The sequence below is a fragment of the Eumetopias jubatus genome, unplaced genomic scaffold (assembly GCF_037043125.1).
Source record: "Eumetopias jubatus isolate StellerSeaLion01/CBP00866 unplaced genomic scaffold, mEumJub1_p1.0 scaffold_4, whole genome shotgun sequence".
Classification (NCBI taxonomy): domain Eukaryota; kingdom Metazoa; phylum Chordata; class Mammalia; order Carnivora; family Otariidae; genus Eumetopias; species Eumetopias jubatus.
In genome coordinates, this window is record NW_028274810.1 from 109,341,446 (window position 1) to 109,359,756 (window position 18,311).

The 18,311-nt window shown below is 65.4% G+C and overlaps 1 protein-coding gene across 7 annotated transcripts in view; it reads right to left on the bottom strand.

Annotated features, from left to right (window-relative positions):
• ADGRB1 (adhesion G protein-coupled receptor B1) overlaps positions 1–18,311 on the bottom strand; it is a 67,060-nt gene that overhangs the window by 26,554 nt on the left and 22,195 nt on the right. For all 7 annotated transcript variants that reach the window (XM_088023081.1, XM_088023083.1, XM_088023082.1 and 4 more), the window contains 2 exons: positions 17,267–17,310; positions 2,128–2,269 (listed from right to left, as the gene is read on the bottom strand). In XM_088023081.1, coding sequence (XP_087879207.1) covers positions 2,128–2,269; positions 17,267–17,310 — 186 coding nt within the window. The remainder of the gene's footprint in view (positions 1–2,127; positions 2,270–17,266; positions 17,311–18,311) is intronic.

Here is an 18,311-nt window from a genome sequence, read left to right on the forward strand (position 1 = left end):
TGAGCCTCAGCTCCCCTTCTGGGATATGGGGATGGGGTCCCACCTCTACGTACGCTGACACGGTAGGTCAGGATGGCACCAGAAGCCCCCCCAACTACAGCTGCCGACCCCCCTACCAAACAAAACCTCAAACCCCTCACAGACCGAGACCTGCCCACCCTGGTAGAGCGGCCTCCGAATGCTCAGCCCTGGTGGCACCCAGTGCAGGCCAGTCTTCTGGGAGAGGTCCTGGGCCCCAAGTCTTCAGGGCCTGGTTTCACCAGCATCAGCCTCCTGCCCCTCACCAAACCCGGCCTCCGTGCCCGAGCCAACCTGGAGCTCAGCCCCCGACCGGGACGCCACCTTCTGCGGAAGGCACCGCCTGGGCATGCAGTAGGCCCTCCACGCTGCAGACCCTGGCCCAGCAGGACCCCCCCATCAACTGGTCCGCCCCTCAGAGCCACCCTGAGTAACACACGATCACTTCGGTTTGATGGGAGAAAAAGCTTCAGAGGAACAGAGTACCAGACTAGAGTCACCGTGTGTGAGGGACAAACCTGCGTGTCAACACTTGGCCACACTAACCCTGGTCACACGTCCCACTCCAGAACACTCCCCTGCCCCCGGTCCTTCCTCCTTACACTCGAAGCATGGGCAGCCACCTGGGGACCCAAGGCTGGGCCATGCTCTGCTGGCTCTGGCCTCGCAGGGACTCAGGAAGCCCCCAGCCCCATTGGTTGCTCCCCTGTGCAGAAGAAGCCTGCTGCTTTAGCACTGATGACCGCCTATACAGAAAGCCACCTCTTCCAGGGAGCCCCCAGGATGGCCCTGGCTGCAGCCTTCAGGGCCCTCCCCCAGAACCAACAACACCAACAGCCCTGTCACAGGGACCGTAGAATGAGGAAGAGTGCACTGAAGTCAGGGCCAAGAGCACAGACCCCAGTCCGGCGACTTGCCCCAAGACCTGGAGCAAGTCACCCTCCCCAGGGCTCAGTTTCCCTGCCTGTCAATGGAAGGTTTTAGCGGCAATGACCTCTAAGGTCGCGTTTGGCTCTCCCCCCCTGGGGGACCCTGGCTGACAACACTGCCCTCCCTGCCCATGTCCCACTGGACAAAGGGGTGGTGGGCAGAACATTCTCAGAAAGGCCTCGAGCCATCTTCCACATCAAACCCAGGGCTCCCTGAAGGGAGAGCTGCGCTGTCCCGACTGGATGGGGACCAGCTGCCCCAAACACCCAGGAAAGCCATGTCCCCCTCCCCAGTCTGTCCTCCACATCTGCTGCTCTATGATCCTTCCACACTGGGCCTGGACCCGGGGTCTCAGTGAGTGAAGACCCCAGCCCCTTTCCCTCCTCGGGGGGCTCAGTGGCTGGGCGGGGGGGGGGGGGAGAGCTTCCCGGGACCCGTGAATAGAGCTCAGCCCTGGACGAGACAGCCCATCAGCCCCAGTGGGCCCAGTGCAGCACCCAGGGCCCCAGCCCAGGAGCTGGCCCCAGACGCCATCGCCATAGAAACCAGCAGCCCCCACAAGAATCAGGAACAGAAAGGAGGCCCCTGAGATGATGGGGCCTTCCCCAGCAGAGCTGTGGACCTGGGCCAGATCCGGCACCCTCAGCCACCCCAGGACCCCGACCTGGGGGCACTTGGGGAGGAGGGTGGGCAAGGTCTTCCAACAAGGTGGCAGCCCAGGGCCCTGTCCCCCAGCTGAGGGCAGCAGCGACTAAGTGAGTGGCTATGCCTGCTCTGCCAGGCCAAGCCCTCCCCCAGTCCTCAAAAGCCTGGGCCCAGCCTGCCTGGCTCCCCTGAGGATCGGTTCCCTCCAAGGTCCCAAGCCCCCAAGGAGAGTGGGGGAAACTCACCCATCGGTCCCTGGGGGGGGGGGAGGGTGTGCCCAGCCCCTCCGGGGCCAGTCCCCAACTCCACACTGCCACCCGCCCAGCTCCCACTCACCCTCTCCAGAGGCCGGCCGGCCGCCAGGCCACGGCGGGAGGGGGGGCGGCGGCCGGCGCACAGACCCGGGCAGGGCTGGGTTCGGCCCCTCCCGCACCCGTCCTGCGCCGGAAGCGCCCGCCCCGCGCCCCCCCCCGCGCCCCTCCCCCCCGCGCCCCCCGCGCCCGTCGCCCCCGCGTGTCCCGGCCGGGGTCTCACCGCGTCGGCGCTGAGCTGGGCTAAGATGGCGAAGGTGGAGAGCCGGTCACAGAGGCAGCGCGTCCGGAGGGCGTCGAGGGGCACCGTGCGGCAGCCGCGCCACGACCAGGGCCCGAGCTGCGGGGGGGCGGGGGAGGAGGGCCTGGGGGGCGGGACACACGGGGTGGGGGTGGGGGGGGGACAGGGGCGGTGTGAGCGGCTGGCGGCCGGCGGCCCGGCCCCCTGCCCCCCGCCGGCCCGCACCCGCACCTGCGCCCGCAGCCGCACGCCCGCCCCGCCGCCGGCCCCCGGAGCCCCGCGCCCCATGGCCGCCGCGGAGCCACGGGAGAGCGAGTCGCGGGAGCGCGGGGCGCCGAGCCCTGGCCCCGCGCCCGCCGAGCGCCCCGCCCGCCGCGCCCCCCAGCGCCGGAGCCCGAGCGGGAGCCGGAGCCGGAGCCCCGAGCCGGAGCCCGCGCCGGAGCCGAGCCGAGCGGAGCCGGGGGCGGCGGGCAGGGCGGGGGCGCGCCGGGAGGGGTGCGGGGGGCCGCCTCCGCCCCGGAGCCGGGCGCCGCGCGCGGGTGACCTTGGGACCGCCTCCGCCCCCGCTTCCACCTCCGCGGGCTGGTCGCCCCAGGCGTCCGCCGCCCCAGGCCGGGCCCATTACAGCCTTCCCCGATGTCTAGAGGCCCATGATTGCGCCTATCCATTTCAACACCGGGACTGGAGGACTCCACTACTCCGCAAGCCGGTCGCCAAGTCCCCCACCCTGCAAGGCCAGCCCGCCAGTACAGGAACTTAGGAGTGTCCAGCCACGCACACCTGGCCCTGGGCTGGGCCTGCCTTGTCTCAGCCTGCTGGGGCCCCCGGCCTGCAGAGGGTGCCCATGGAGGGCCGCTCCGGGTGGGGGGTGGGGTAGGGGGTTCCTGGGCCTGCGGGCTCGGGGCAAGGGCAGGGGGCTCGGAGAGGTCTGAAGAGGCCGGATGGTAACCCTGCAGTTCGGGATCCACAGCCCGGAGTGGTCTTGTGAATCCAGGGCCGCAAAAGGCCTGCCGTCTCCCACAGATAACTCAGACCCCATGCCTCCTCGCAGGACTTGAGGGGAAAATTCCAGGTCTCTGCAGCAAGGGTCTTCCCAGGACCTGCTCTAGAATCAGGCTGCAGCTTCATGGCCTCTCAGTCCAAGCGCGATGGAGCTGCAGAGTGCCTTCCGGGGCCTGCAGCTGACTGCTTCACCCCAGCACTTGTGCATGCCTGGCGGGCTGGGGGCTGAGCTGCTCCCTGCCCAGTGCTCTCCCCACAGGAGCCCTGACCCGGCAGGTGTGTGCGCGTGCACACACACTCCCCCCCTACACACACACGGACCCTGGGGGTGCCACCTCTGCGCAACACCTGGGTTTGCAAACGACCAGCCTCGGCCGCTTCCTCACCGTGTCACCTGGGGAAATTCCCTATCCTCACTGCTAGTTTCCTGAGCTCTAAAATGGGGAGGATGAAGTGGGCACACGCCCCTGAGGCACCCGGCACTGTGCCTGCACGTATGTGGGAGCATCTCCAGGAATGTTTAGGATCTCCAGCTGCAGGGATCTGAGAGCCTCAGACTGGCTCTGTTGCATCGGGGACGTTACACAATCCCGGGTCTGAGCTTCAGGCCCCCGGGGAGCAGGGATATATTCTGGGCTGGGCCAGAAGCCGGGGCGTGGGCCTTGCTCTTTTGATTCTCTTTCCTCAGGGAAGGACCTGCCCCCCTTTTGCAGAGGAGAAAAGCTGGGACCTGAGGGGCTAGCCGAGTTCACAGTGGCAGCAAGGCGGAGTTTCAAGGCCCGGAAGCCGGCCATAGGCCCTGCGGGGTGCATCGGGGTGCATCAGGGCACATCGGGGCTCTGTGGCCCCCGGGGAAGTGCCCCCACCCCAGTGCTCCAGCTGGTCTGCTCCATCTCTAGAGTTCAGGAAGAAGAGAGCATGTTCTTCTCACAGGCACTGTGGGCTGAGCTCAAAGGGCCCAGCATTGGGGAGCTCAAGGCTCTTCCATTTGTCAGGGGTTTCCATAAAATAAATGCAGGAGAAGCCATGAGTCCCCGAGGGGCACGGGGTGCAGCAAAGTCAAAGCCTGGTAAGCCTCCACCAGAGACCCCTCCTCCTCTTCCTTCCTCTGCACTAACCACAGACCAGAACCAGGACCAGGACAATGGCAGGAATGCAAAGGGAGTGCAGGGGTCCTGGAGAGTCCCGGAGCTCCCAGGGGTACCCCAGGCCCAGCCTGGTCCTCCCCGCACTGTGGGCCAGAGGTTTATCAGGGCCTCGCTGGGGTGCCCTGGCACACCCCAACTCTCTCCCTCCATCCCCCAGCACCACACAGAACAGGGGCACGGAGCGCTAAGCCCTGGCCGACCCTGGCCCCTGCTGCTGCCCTGGGTCCCCCCTCCCACCAGGAGTGTCCTGTCCTCAGGCCCGGAGCCGCATATGGGGCTGCCACCCCGCATGCGCAAGCCGCTGACCAGACGCTGAGCCAGCCAACACGGCACAGGCCAGGAGATGCCCAACACCGCCCGCTCTGAGAAAGAGTCCTACAGGCCATTCCCATCTGCAGCCGGGCAGCCCTCTCTCAAGCTGACTGCTTGTCCAGGACATCAGCCCTGGAGCTGCTCTTAAGAGCAGGAGTCCATGGCCAGCCTGTCCTGGGCTCAAATCACAGTTGGGCTTCTCCTCGTTCAGGCGCAGACTCTGCCTCTGCTCCCCTCCTCTGAGCGAAGTGGGGGTGGGGGCATGCGGAGCCCAGCTCTCCTGCCTGGGAGGACAGGCGGGGCCAGCACCCTGTGGCCGGGGGTGAGGGGAGCCGAGCTGGCTGGGACCGGCAGCCTGGAAGGTTTCCAGGCAGCGCTGGCAGGTCTGCAGGGCGCCAGGCTGAGAGCTGCACACCACCCCCTGGGAGAACGCCAGTCCAGGCTGCTGGCTGGCCCTGCAGGGCTCCCGAGGAGGAGGGGGTGGGCGGGGGGCTGCTGCCCACTTTGCCTGCCCTGCAGCCTCAGGCCACAAAGGGCACAAGAAGGCCTCCACCCCTGGTCCAGAGAACCGGCAGGTCGGGCTGGCAGTCCAGGAGGCGGCCGCTGGCGGTCACTCTGGAAGGTGCCTGGGCCTGCACCGAGGGGGCGGGGGCTCGTCGTGGCCCTGCAGGACTGCCGTGCGGGCGCCCTCCGCCCCACCTGTCCCTGATGCCAGCGTCTCCCCGGCTTCTGTGGGCAGCTGTGGCCAGTGTCAGGGAAGCATGCTCGGGCTCCTGACACGCAGCACAGGGACCGGGACCCTCTCGTTGCTCCCTCCCACACCGCAGTGACAATGGCTTCCTGTGCATTTTATCCCTGAAGCTTGGCAACAGCCCTCGCCGCCACTGTGTAGATATAGCAACTGAGGCTCAGAGAGGGGGTGCTCTTGCCCAAGGCCACACAGCAAGACAGCAGCAGGGCCAGCAGATAAGCCCCTGTCCTTATCTGTCTGACTATCTGTCTGACATCTGCTTCCGACATACAACCTCTGAACCACTGGATTGTGAAGAACACATCTGAAAGGGATCCTCAAGGATAACCCGAGACCCAAAGCAGAGAGAGGTGACCTGTCCGAGCAACGTCCCTCCCCCCCCAGGCCAGGAAAAGAACTCAGTCCGTGCAGGATGCTCAGGTGGTTCGCCACGCCTCCCGTGCCACGCTGGACATCAGCCAAGGACTGACCTGCAGCCAGACAGGTGGACGGGTGGTCCCTGACCCGAGCACTCTCGTTGGCCTCTTAGGCACCCCCTGACCTGGGAAAGGCCAGGGAATTCTCAGTCCTTCTTTCAGCAAAACCTCTAGGGTACATCCTCTTATACCCCAACATCTGGCAGTTCTTCCCACATCTGACCGAAATCCTTCCTGCTCTAGGGACACCTGTCCCCATCTCTGCAGCGCAGGCAGGCCATTCCCTCCTCCTGCCCGCAGCAAAAGCACTGGGAGACCATTTGCTGCCTCTTGTCTGAGCCTCTGAAACTTGGAATATCTGGGTCATGGAGCCAACCCCCACCTCCCTGAGCCCAGGCCTGAGGAATCTGGGTCAGTGACACCTGTTCCGCCTCCCCTCACTAGGTCCAGGGCGGGAGACCCTCACTAGGCCCAGGGCGGGAGAAGGAACTGGCTCAGTGACCCCTCCTCCCAGGACCAGGAGGGCAGGGGGACCCAGGGGTTAGAGAGGGAGCCCCGCCCCGCCGGAGTTGAGGGGAGGATTTGGGGGCCCCTGGGCCCCTCAGATCAGGGCTCCCATAAAAGGGCCATGTCTCCCCCAGCAGACCAGGGCTCTCGGGACAGAACCATGCCTCCCCCATCACACCACCTGACCTGCTGGGAGGCCACCATGGCTACAGCCGGCTCCGGGGCTCCCCCAGTGAGGCCGTCCCTGACCCACAGCCTCCATCTCTGGGGACCTTCTCCCACCGCACATTCTGCTCTGCTCCTCTGGGAGGGCAGGACCAGGCCCAGCCCGCTCGCCTTGCTGCCGGCACACCAGTGGGGGCACCAGCGCAGACTGGGCAGCCAGGCCCTCTGCCCCTCTAAACTTCCGCAGCCCCTGGGGACCTCGCCGCCTCCTCCCTTGCTCCTCCTACACCTACAGCCGACCCGTGAGCCGCTCCAACTGGCCTCCCTGCATAAGGTCCCAAGAGTCGGACCGCCGCTCACCCGTCTGGCACTACCCTGCTGGGACCCCCGCCAAATCTGCTGCGCCCCCTGGCCTCCACCTGTCCTCCCCACAGTGCCAGGAAACGTGTTAGGCATGTTATCCTCTGCTCAAAATTCCCACGCGCCCACCCCTCACTGAGAGACCCCCAGGCCCCAGGGGCCCGTCCAGCCTCCCTGGCCTGACCTCACCGCTCTGCCCCTCAAGGGCTCCCCTTTGGCCACGTTCAGGCCGCGGACCCCAGCTCCCAGTACAAACGCCCACCTCGTCTCACACTTAGCACTCAGTGTGGGGCCGCTGCCTGTGCCCAAGTCCCAGGCGAGAGCAGCCCAGAGAAGACAAGCTGGCAGCCATCAGCAGCAGGCCTGGTCCCCAACCCGGCTCGGGCAGCGCCGCCAAGGCACCTCCCTGGGGCCCAGGGTGGGTGGGAGCCAAGGAGCATCAGAGACCCTGGGAGGAGGCTCAGCCCGTGGCACCCCTGCCCCCCTGCCACCTGCCAGTGCCCAGCCCAAGAAAGGGGAGCTGTTCCCACTTCGGGCAGATTCTGTCCCAGCCACTTGGCGCTGAGCTGCCCCCCCTGTGAAGTGGGCACAAATCCTCAGCCAGCACACCGTTGAGGGAGACACGGGGACGCTATGCCCATGGGCATCAGGGGACAGTAACACTGAGGGTGCGCTGAGAGCCGCCCCCCTTGTCCGCTCGTCCACCCACCAAGCCAGGGCATTCGCTGCATTCATGATGCCTCCTGCCGGCCCACGAAGCAGGTCTATTACGGGACTAGAACCGTCAGGGTCCCCTGGGGTTTGATGGGCTAATTCACACTGGAGTGTGAATGACTCATAGGTAGCCTCCCACACAACAGAAAAAAGCCGGAGTGGGCACAGCACACCCCAATAGGGGAACTGGGAGCAGGCAAAGTGACCCTGAAGGCAGGGGCTTCTAGAAGCCCCTCAAAACTCTTCAGCCTGGTCTTCAAGATCCTCAGCGGACTGGCCTCCACTTGTGCTCCCCAAACCCACCATCTTAGGCAGAGGCCCTGCTAAATCACACTTCATCCATCAGGAGGCCCACCTCCCACCTCTGCCTATTGACTTCTGAGCCATAGATCAAGGTTTGTGCTGAGTCTCCTCCTCCAGGGAGCCTGCCTGGATAGCCTGTGGATTCCTGAGCATTGCACCAGACCCCTCCATCAGGTCCTGCCCCGCTTCTGTGCTGGGACCCCTCTCCCTGGGACCTGCCTCAGCCAGCAGCCAGAACTCATCAGGACTCCCAAGCTCCCTTGGCCCCGCTGGACCTGCCGGCACACACCAGCCCAGACAGTACCACTGGTGACCCAGAACACAGGCGCCGTCTCCTGCTTCCAGGCCTTGATCTTGGCCGGTACCTCTGACCACATGCCCTGCTGTCCCCTGGCTGACTCACCTGGTCCTTCAGGGAAGCCTCCCTGAGCTCCCCTCTGTGCCCAGACCCCAGCTGGCCTCCAGCTCATGAGAACCCGCAGGGCAGGTCGTGTCTGCTTCCCCACGGCTTGGCCCACGTCAGCTCGAGCCTATCCTGGTTCAGGTTCTGGGGGCAACACCCGTGGTCGCGAGCGGACCCTGATGTTTGCGACCCGTGGACCTTGGAGAGGGACACGTGCCTGACCTGGGTCTTGCTAAGGGAGCTGCCGGATGAGACCTGCGCCTCCTCAGGCCTGTGTCCCTGCCCGTGGGGTGGCTCTCCTGGTGCTGACAGTGTCTGAGCCTCGTGATTTCATGACTGGAGGCTCCGTGGCTCCTTGCGCTGCTCACGATGCCTCCTCGCTCCCACCCGGCGCCAGCCACACTCTGAGTCAGTGCTTCCAGCCGCAGGCCTGTGCCCGCCTGCAAACCCGGCCCTCCCCATGGTCCAGGCTCTTGTCCTCACCCCCTCCGCTCACCTGGGTAGACTGGGGAACCCCCGGGAGAGGGCGGGACCCTGGGCCCCCCAGCCCCGCCAGCAAATGATCCGGCCTGAGAAGGCCGGGGTCTGGCTGACCCCGCTCCACCTGCTAACCCCTCCCAGCTCAGAGGCCTGCACCCTGGGGACCCTACCCGAGCCTGTCACCTCACTTAGAAATTCCCCCGGTATGCCCCTGGCCAAGCTCCGTCCGTGCTGTCACTCGAGGGGTCACTGCCTTGACACCCATACACCGTCCACGGGCGTGCTCACTTATTCATTCGGAAGCACCTCCCGGGCCAGCCTCTGCCAGGCTCTGTGCCCAGGCACCTCCAAGAGGTGCTCCCCGAGGCCACAGCCTCCCTCCGCTCTCCCCCCCCACAACCCTCTCCGCTCTGCGGGGCATCTGACGCCGAAAGCCGTGCTCTGGCTCGCTGCCTGCGCCATGGGTGTGCCCTGGTTCCGCGGGGAGGGGGCTGCAGGCCCCCCCGAGCTCAGCCCGTCACCGCACCGCCCCCACCGCCGCCACTGCCACGTGGCCACAGCGCTGCCCCGTCAGCGTCCCCGCCGCCACCGGCATCCCCCCCCAGAACGACGCGTCATGTGATCAACCGCCGCCACGTTGGTGAGCCATGGCCTCAGCACCACCTCCACACTATCGGCCACGTGCCTACTGCCACCATCACCCGCATCACCACCGCCGTCCCACCACCGCTGGCCTCCTTGGTCCCCGCGTCACCGCCACCGTGAGCGTCCCGACTGCGGCCGCCTCGGCCCCTCGGCACCAGCACGGCGACCATTGCCAAGCCCGTCACCGGCTTTCACCGGCGAGCGTTCCTCGGCGCCTGCCGCGTCCGGGGCGCTGCGGAGACGGACCCCGTCTCTCGGGCAGTCCCGCCATCCCCACCACCCGTGACAGGACGCACGCGGGCAGCCACAGCGTCACCACCGCCTGTCACACCCCTGACCACACCCCACCTTCCAGGCATCTCGCAGGCCTCCTGACCCCAAAGGCCCAGTGATTCGGGTGCCCTCCAGGTCATCCCACCGTCCCCTGCTTCCTGGTGCCTCGGTACTGAGGCCCAGAGGGGAGAACGGACAGCCACGGTCCTTCCGGCCTCGCTGATAGCTTGCAAGTCCTTCCCGTGTCTGCCCCCCGTCACCCCCTCCTGCAAGCCGCGTCAGCTCCCTGCAGATGAGCGTCACTGGCCCCCGGGGCCACCAGCAGGGGCACGAGGCCCCGGCTGCCTGGGGAGTGGGATTAAGACCTTTCTGCCTCAGAAAATGAGCAGTCACACCCCCTGGAAGAGGGAAGCAAGTGTCTCAAGGGAGATGGCCCCCTGCCCTGCAAGTCCAGCCCGGGGACCCCTGCCTCAGCCCCTTTGCACGTGTTGTGCTTGGACCCAGAGGGCCTCTGTTGCCCACCTCCAGGTGGCCTCCAGCTGGGGAACCAGGAAGCCTCCCCCCACCCGGTGTCGGATTCTCACCCCGGGCCCCTGAGGCAGGTGCTTACCCCACAGGGCACAGTGCAGGCCAGGGAGGGGCCTTCTCCCACAATCTTCCTGGAGAAGGGGTAAGGATGGCGCCTACTTGCTGAACACTTCCCCACTCCACAACCTGGACTCGACCCACATCACCTCATTTCGGCAGTGCAGCAACCCCGTGTTACAGATGTGGAAACTGAGTCTCAAGGAGACAAAAGGGCTCACCCACCGTGACCCAGTTAGCAAGGGATGGGGCCGAGATCTGAGGCCAGGCCTGCCGCGGGTAGGAGCCCCTCCTCCTCCCTGCTCAGCTATCGGGTCATGGCAGGGCTCCAGGGCAGGCACTCTGGACATGAGGACCTGGCTTCGGAGAGGACAGATGGACGGCACTGCAAAGGACAGCGTGGGCAAACCCCGGCAGCCTGCGGTGTGGGCTGGGCCTGGGAGGCAGTGGGCAGAGAGGCCCCCGAGAGCGTGGGGCTGGCAGCAGGACGGGGTCTGGGCAGGGCCATCCCTGCAGGAACAGATGTCTGGGCACAGCTGAGCCCTCTTCCTGGGGGGACAGAGTGGCATGAAAGTGCTCGTGGGGTGAGCACGCCCTATGGGTGGGCATTGCTATGAACGAAGGACAGACGGACGGGTGAATGGAACCCCTGCTAGGATCATCCTAAAGCCCAGGCCCAGGCCCTGCCCAGAGAGGCCCCTGCTGTGTCCCCGCACACGCCACTTCCTGCACTGACGTGGCCCAACCAGGCCGCCGTTCCCCTCCAGCCCCTCCACCCCCCCAATCTCCTGGCACGGCCCAGCGTTCTAGCGCCCAGCACTGGGCTCCCTGTGCCGCCAGCCCCTCCTCCCTGAGGGCAACTCCGGGCTCGTCTTCTTCGCCCGCACCCCCTCCCCAAGCCAGAGCCTGGCACAGGCTCACACGGCAGAGCCTGTGGGTGGGGGTGCTGATGACCATGGTCCCGCCTGGTCCCAAGCCCCTCTTCCAAGGTCTCTGTCTGCCTGGCCACGTGACCAGGGACAGGCAATGTAGTTGACTCGTCTGCACCCACAGCCGCCCGGCCCATCTCCCACCCCTGCGGGTATCCTCCGAAACCGAGCTGGCCACAGGCCACCCAGCGCTGGTCCCACTCTGCCAGGCAGATCTCGTGAGCTCGGGGGCCTCCCCCGCGACCCTTGTGTCTCCATGGATGCCACGCTCACAGGGCCACGGCCCCACCCACCTGTGGGTGTAGAGATGCTACGGGACGAACGCCGGGGCACCTATCACAGGTGGACACACAGCAGTAGGAGGCTTGTGTGCCCGACGCTCCATCCAGGAAAGGCCCCCATCCCGAGGTGCGCCCTCCACACCAACTCGCTCAGGCCCCGTGCACACCTCTGACACCCCCACCGTGCTGCTGGCCAGACCACCCCCTTCCTCTGCCAAAGCCCCCTCTCCAGACATGTCCCCCAGGCCTGTCACTGGCCAGAAGCGACTGGCATGGCTTTCCAGCAGAACGAGAAGGGAAAGCAGGGGAGAGGGGTGGGGGAGGGGTGGGCGGCTGGGGCCGGGGCCGGCTCTGGGCCGCCACTGGCAGTCCCATCCTCTGCCATGGCCTGGGAGGTGCCTGGTGGGGGTCAGGGGGCTGGTGACACCTTCCCAGACTGGGTGGTGGTGGGCACTTGTCTCGTCCATTGTACAGTCAAGGAAACTGAGGCTGGGGGTTGCACAGCCAGCGTGAGCAGAGCCAGGGATTCCTGAGCTGGAGCGAGGAGCTCTCCTGGCCAGCCAAGTGTGGCTAGGGGACCCACACAGACTCCCCCCCTGCCCTTGGGACATACCGGCCCAAGTGCGCACTCCAGTAGGGACAGTTTGGAGCCATGTCCAGGGCAGACTCACCTTCCTTGGCCCCTGCCCTCCTAGGGGCCCCCTTTCATCCCGTATGTGAGTGGTGAGGGGGTGGGCTCACCCTGGTGGATATCTTGCTGGGTGGGTGGCGTGGGGGCACCTCGACGGCGGGACACTGTCACCGAAGTCAGACCCCACTGGGCAGGCTGGATGCAGGGAAGGAGTGAATGGGCAAATCCCCAGTCCCCTGAGGATGAGGGACCCCCTTCAAATGGGGCACAGTCCAGCAGCCTCTGTTCACCTCCTGGGGGCTTACTGTGTGTCCCTGTCAGGGGAGACGTGTGGACAGTGGACGAGCCCCAGGCCCTGCCCTGGGGCCCCCATTCTGCAGGGGGAGGGGCAAACAGGAGGCAGGAAACGCACGGCTGCACAGACTTCTTGCTCGCTGGGGTCTGAGCTGGATGTGGCAGACAGGACTGTGGGTGTAGGAAAATGGGCGGGAAGGCCTCTCAGTGCAGGTGGTGTTTGAGGCCACGGCAGAATTGCGCACAGGGGCCAGGCACAAACGGGCCACGCGTCCCCACTGCCCTGAGGGGGGCGGCAGCGAGGGGCCCACGGGGTGGAGGGCAGTGGCTGGGGGAGCCGGGCTGTCAGCCAGAAAGCAACGGCGGTACCATGACCTGGTGGCCTGTCTGTCCCCTCCAGCTCCCACCCCTGCAAGGAGACAGGCAGGCCTGGGCTCAGCAGCCCCTGCAGGAGGGGGCAGGTCCTCAGCGGAGCTCCGCCAGCCCCCTGCCCCCCAAGGACAAAGTGGGGGGGCACTCAGAGAAGAGAAGGGTACTGGGGAAGGGGCCAGGCTGAGGACTGGGCTGGGGAGCGGGGGTGGTCTGGCCATCCTGCCCCATCTGCCTTCTGCCCCCCTCCTCTGCCCCCACCAGAAACCAGCCTTCGTGGGAGGGCTCCGGCTGGGAACCGGCCACTGACAGGGACCTAGGGACCCTGCCAACTCTCCCTTCCGTTCCCCCCCCCCCGCCCCGCCTGCCCCTCACTGCCCTCTCCAAGGAAGCCAAGGATGGGGGTGAGGCTCTTAAAGGGACCGGGGCACAGACTCGGGCAGGGGCCCCGGGGGAGGGGCCGGCCTGAGTCCCGAGCGTCCCTGTGTGGCAGGGCCAGGGTCTGCAGCACAGACCCGAGGGCGACCCTGGCTTGCCAGGCGCTGTTCTGGGCCGGTCTGCTCGGTGGACAAGAGCCTGTGTGAGTCAGCGAAGCCCGTCTGAAGAGCCCGGAGTGGGGTCAGGCTTCAGGAGCGTGCGGGACGCCACCCCCTCCGCCAGCCTGTCCCAACGCCCCCTCTGCTGGCTCAGCTTGCAGAGAGTAAGGGTGCCAAGAGCCACCCAGGGAGGGAAACCCCCAACCCGGGGGCACCTGCCAGAGGCTTTGCAGCCGAGGTGCGTGTGGGTCCCAGAGCGTGGAGCCCTGCCCTTCCCGGGGCCTTCCTGGGGCTGGCCCCCAGCAGCCCCCAAAATGGGCATTGCAGCAGGGGCACGGGAGGGCGTCCCTGCCCCCAGCCTGCACGCGGGGCCCCAGCCGGCCCACTTGCAAGTCAGCAGAGCGGACGGTCTCCCAGAATCTTACCAGCTCTGACTTCTAGGCGCTAACTCAGCAGCTGCCGTGAGGGAGACGCCAGGAGCTGGCTTCTCGGGACCACGGGACCGGGGCCCAGGATGGGCTCCGGGCCCTCCTCGGCTCTGTCACCCAGCAGTCCGTCCTTTCGGCACACCCATCCTCCACCCATCCTCCTGAACGGCTGGGAGCTCTGCAGGGACCCCCCCTTCCCCTCCCGAACACCCCCGCTCCCCGGGCCTCCCTGCCAGGGCCAGGCTGCAGTAGTGCTGCGGGGGAGGGGCGCCCAGCCATGCTGTCAGCTGGGGTTCCAGAGCGGGTGATCGGGGTCTTTGGCTGGGAGAGGGGACCCGGCCACATAACGCGGGCATCTGCGGCAAGGGGGGTTCCAGGGCGCTGTCAGAGCCCAGTGTTGACAGAGCTGTCGAGCGTGGGTGTCGAGGCTTCGTGTGGAAATGTGTGTGTAACTGGGGGCGAGGCAGGTGGAGGGTCTGTCCTGTGGGTGGAAGCCTCTGACTCAGTTTTTCTAAGACGAGCATGTCACATGGTCAACTGTCGCATGTGTCTAGAAGAGGAGGTGGCCCTGCAAGCATATGACACATGTATAATTATATGTGAACATGCTCAACGGATCCAGGAGAAGACACATAGTCAGGGCTCAGCATGTGACCGGGGTCAGGGCTCAGAGAGTGAGCAGGGTCATGTTCCAGAGTGTGACTGGGGTCAGAGCTCAGAGTGTGACCCGGGTAAGGGCTCAGTGTGTGAGCAGGGCCAGGACTCAGCATCTGACCAGCCTCAGGGCTCAAAGTGTGACCAGGATCAGGACCCAGAATATGACCAGGGTTAGGGCTCAGAGAGTGAGCAGGGTCATGGTCCAGAGTGTGACTGGGGTCAGAGCTCAGAGAGTGACCAGGGTAAGGACTCAGTGTGTGACCAGGGGCTCAGGGCTCAGCACGTGACCAGTGTCAGAGCCCAGTGTGTAACCAGGGTCAGGGCTGAGTATTTGATAAAGGTCAGGGCTCATTATGTGACCGGGATCAGGGCTCAGTATGTAACCAGGGATCAGGGCTCAGCAGGTGACCTGTGTCAAGGTTCCATCTGTGATCAGGACAGGGCTCCGTTTGGGATCATTGTCATGGATGGAAAATCACTATTTCTCAACGGATGGTCCCTGGTTCCCTCTCCCCCAAGCCCCCACCCACAATCCTGCACACATGTGACACTCTTTCTCACCCCCTCTGTCCACACACACACACACAGGTCCAGGCCAGCACAGAGTCAGGTCCTGGGTCACAGGTGGAAGCCGACTTGGGGCCCTGTCCCTGGACCCTACGTCAGGTCATCTAGGAAACCCTGGGCTCCTCTGGGCCCGTTCGTGGGGTGAGGAGCAGCTCCCCCGGCCATGGAAGGAGAAGGTGTCCAGCGCAGAATAGGGGTGGGAGTGGGGGGCAGAGCCAGCTCCCTCCGCCACAGCACCCCAGCCTCGGACCCTCCCCACTCCTGAGCAGTCCGCTGAGTCACAGGCCTCTAGGGAGCGCCGCTTCCTCCGAGGTGGCGGACCGTGCAGCTGGGCTCCCAGGGCCATGCCCAGGACCAAACAGGGAGCTTGTGTGGGAATGCTGCCCGGGGCACGTCTCAAACATGGCACAGCTACTGGCACTTTCCTTCTGTCCTCGGGGCCCTGGGCCCACAGGTACAGAAACCTTAATGATCCCATGCATCCACCAGAAGTCACTGCAGGTGGGTGGGGCACGCTGGGACAGTGTTCACGGCCAGAGCTGAGAAGTGGGGACCTGGCCACAGGATGGGAGCGGAGGCTCCCCCAGGGCGCGGTCGGCCACGTGGTCCTCCTGGGCCACACGAGGGCCCGCAGGACGGTGAGCTGGACACGCTGGGCTGGCCAGAGCTGCCCAGGGAGGGCAAAGGGGATGAATCCCACCTCTCTGGAAAGCAATCTACTTCCAAGAGCTTAACAATGTCCTGGAGACAATCGGAAATGTGGGTGAAGCTGTGAGGAGAAAGAGGAGGCTCCTCCAGCAGCAGGGGTGAGCCGCGTGCCCTGGCACTGCAGGCAGCCCTTGCACTGCCCCCGGTGGGAGGGAGCTCCAGGCGGCGGGAAGGGCCGGACAGATGGACCAGAAGCCACAGCACAACCCGGCTGCCAGGGGATGCAAACTCGGCGGGGCTGGCTGGGGCGCTGCAAGCGTGCGGGCCTGCTTCCCTGCTCTGTATGTCATCACTCCTTTCAGACACCCCATTGTGTACCAAGAGGTTGTGCCGCTTGTAAAACCCAGAGAAAAGCAGGACGACGACCAAAGCCAGAGGGCCACTTGCCAGGCCTGCAGGTTGCCCAGCCCTCCCCCAGCCCAGCTGCCGCCCCAGGCCCAGAGCCGGAAAGGCCAGCGGAATCTGCCGAATGGCCCCGCGTGCCCTCAGAGCAGCGCCCTGGCACTGCCTGTCCTTTTTGCCAAAATGTTTGTCTCCAGACACCCACGTGCACGGTGCTATGTCAGGCCTCTGCTCAAACATCATCTCAGAGAGGCTCCCGGGAACCCGCTTTAAAAGGCACTTTACCCCACCTGCCATCAGATCCATCTGGCTCCACTTCTTGGCATGCGGCATGACCTGACATTTTCAAAGAAATCTATATATTCCTGCTTTACTGCCCCTCCTCACTGGAGACGGGACAAGGTTGAGGACAAAACCTGATAGAGAAGTGCCTCGTCTGTGGTCGGTAATCACTGGAGAATGGATGGATGGATGGGTGGGTGGGTGGGTGGACAGGTAGATGGATGGATGGGGGTGAACGGATGGGGGTGGGTGGGTGGGGGGGGGGTGGATGCTCCCATCCCAACAGCTTCCATAGCTCCTGACACAACAGCCCCACCAACTGGTCCCATCCCGCCTGTCCTCCAGCCACCTGCTCTTCCTGGCCACATCTCACATTCCACCCATACCGTCCAAATTCCATGTTTTTGCTCAAGCTGTGCTTCTGCTTCAGTCCCCTTCCCTGCCAGGCAAACGTGTCCTCCTTGAGTGTTAGCCACCGTGGGAGCCTTCCTGACCTCCCAGGACGCACACTCATCACTGCCCTGCCCAGAGCACAAGGGATTGCTGCATGTGCCCCCAGGCTCGTAGGGCCAGGCTGTGCACGCTCACACTCCTGGCCGGCCTGGGGAAGGGGGGCAGGGAGGCCTAAGGGATACCGATCCAGCGCTGAGAGGGACGGGTGGCGACAATGATGCCCAACCCCCGACCACATCTTCCCCAGTGGGGAAGGCCTAGCTCCCACCAGGCTCACCTGACCCACCAGGATCCAGTGCCAAGCTCTCTCCCGCCCCATGTCCCCAAATTCTGACCCTCCTCCTCTGGAGGCTGCTCCCACTTTCGGGCCTTTGCACAACTCTTTCCTGGGGTGGGAGGTGGGCTGGGTGGGCTCCTAGCTGCCTCAGAGCCAGACGTGGACAGGGACGGACGGATCACGTGAGACACGGGTGGATGTGAGGACACGGCCTCGAACCTGAGACCACACCCCTCCCCATGGGCCAGCCTCCCCCGAGCCCACCCTGGAAGCCCCGAGGCCACAAAGCCCACGTGGACTTACACATCCGACTCGTCCCACAGGATACAGGTCTGGTTGGTGGTGCCCTGGGAGAGAGCAGCGAGAGTCAGGGTCACGTGCCCACCCTACAGGCCTGCCCCAGGGTCACTGCCAGGGGCTACCCACAGGCCTGCCAGGCGGGCCTTCTGACTCTGCTGTCGCCGCCAGAGATGGAGCTTGAGGAGGAGGAAACTGAGGCCCAGAGTGGGGAGGGCACTGGCCCAGCCCTCAAGCCACTCTTTTCCCCTCCTCAAGGGGGGCTGGGCAGCGAGGCCGAAGCCCATCTTGGGTGACCAGGCAGCCCGTCCAGCGTAATACAAAATGGCGTGCCAGGGAGACCCCTCCCGTGGGGCCCTGCGGGGTGGGCACAGGCGGGGCCTGAGCAGACCCTGTCCTGCAGGCCGGCGGAGGGCGAGCTGCAGGGTCCCGGGGCACTTGTGAGTAGTGGTGCGCTCTGAGCGCTGGTGGGAATGTTAGTTCTCCACCAAGGCTACAGCTCCCGTCTGATAAGGGAGAGCCGAGGCACAGAGAGGCCGAGCAACTCGCCCAAGGCCACACAGCGGGAAAGAGTAGAGCCAGTTCCTGCCACGACCCTGGCCGGGGGTTCGAGGCCTGGCGCTGCTCTGTCCTGGCTGGGTAATGGATTGGCTCACACCCTTGGCTTCCCGGCTCTCAACGGGTCCAAAGGGCAACCGCTGAGGCCTGATGGAGAGCCCCAAGGAGCAGGGCACGGCGGGGCTGTGAGGCCCGGGGCAGACTCATTTCTCAGAAGGAGATGGCTCTTCCCCGAGATCAGGCCGACCAGGGCCGGGCATGGCCACTAGAGCTTGGGCAGTGGCTACAGAAGCAGGTTGAATTTTGCCTCCCACGTCCCCCGCTGTGTGAGCCTGGGCGGATCACCACACCTCTCTGAGCCTGTTTCCCCTCTATCGGTCACGGATGCGAGCAGCAGGCTAAAGGGAGACCCAAGAAGGCCGCAGTATCCACGTGGGATCAGGCGGGAGGAATCGAGCACACATGCACAGCCCTGTGCACACAGGGGGCACTC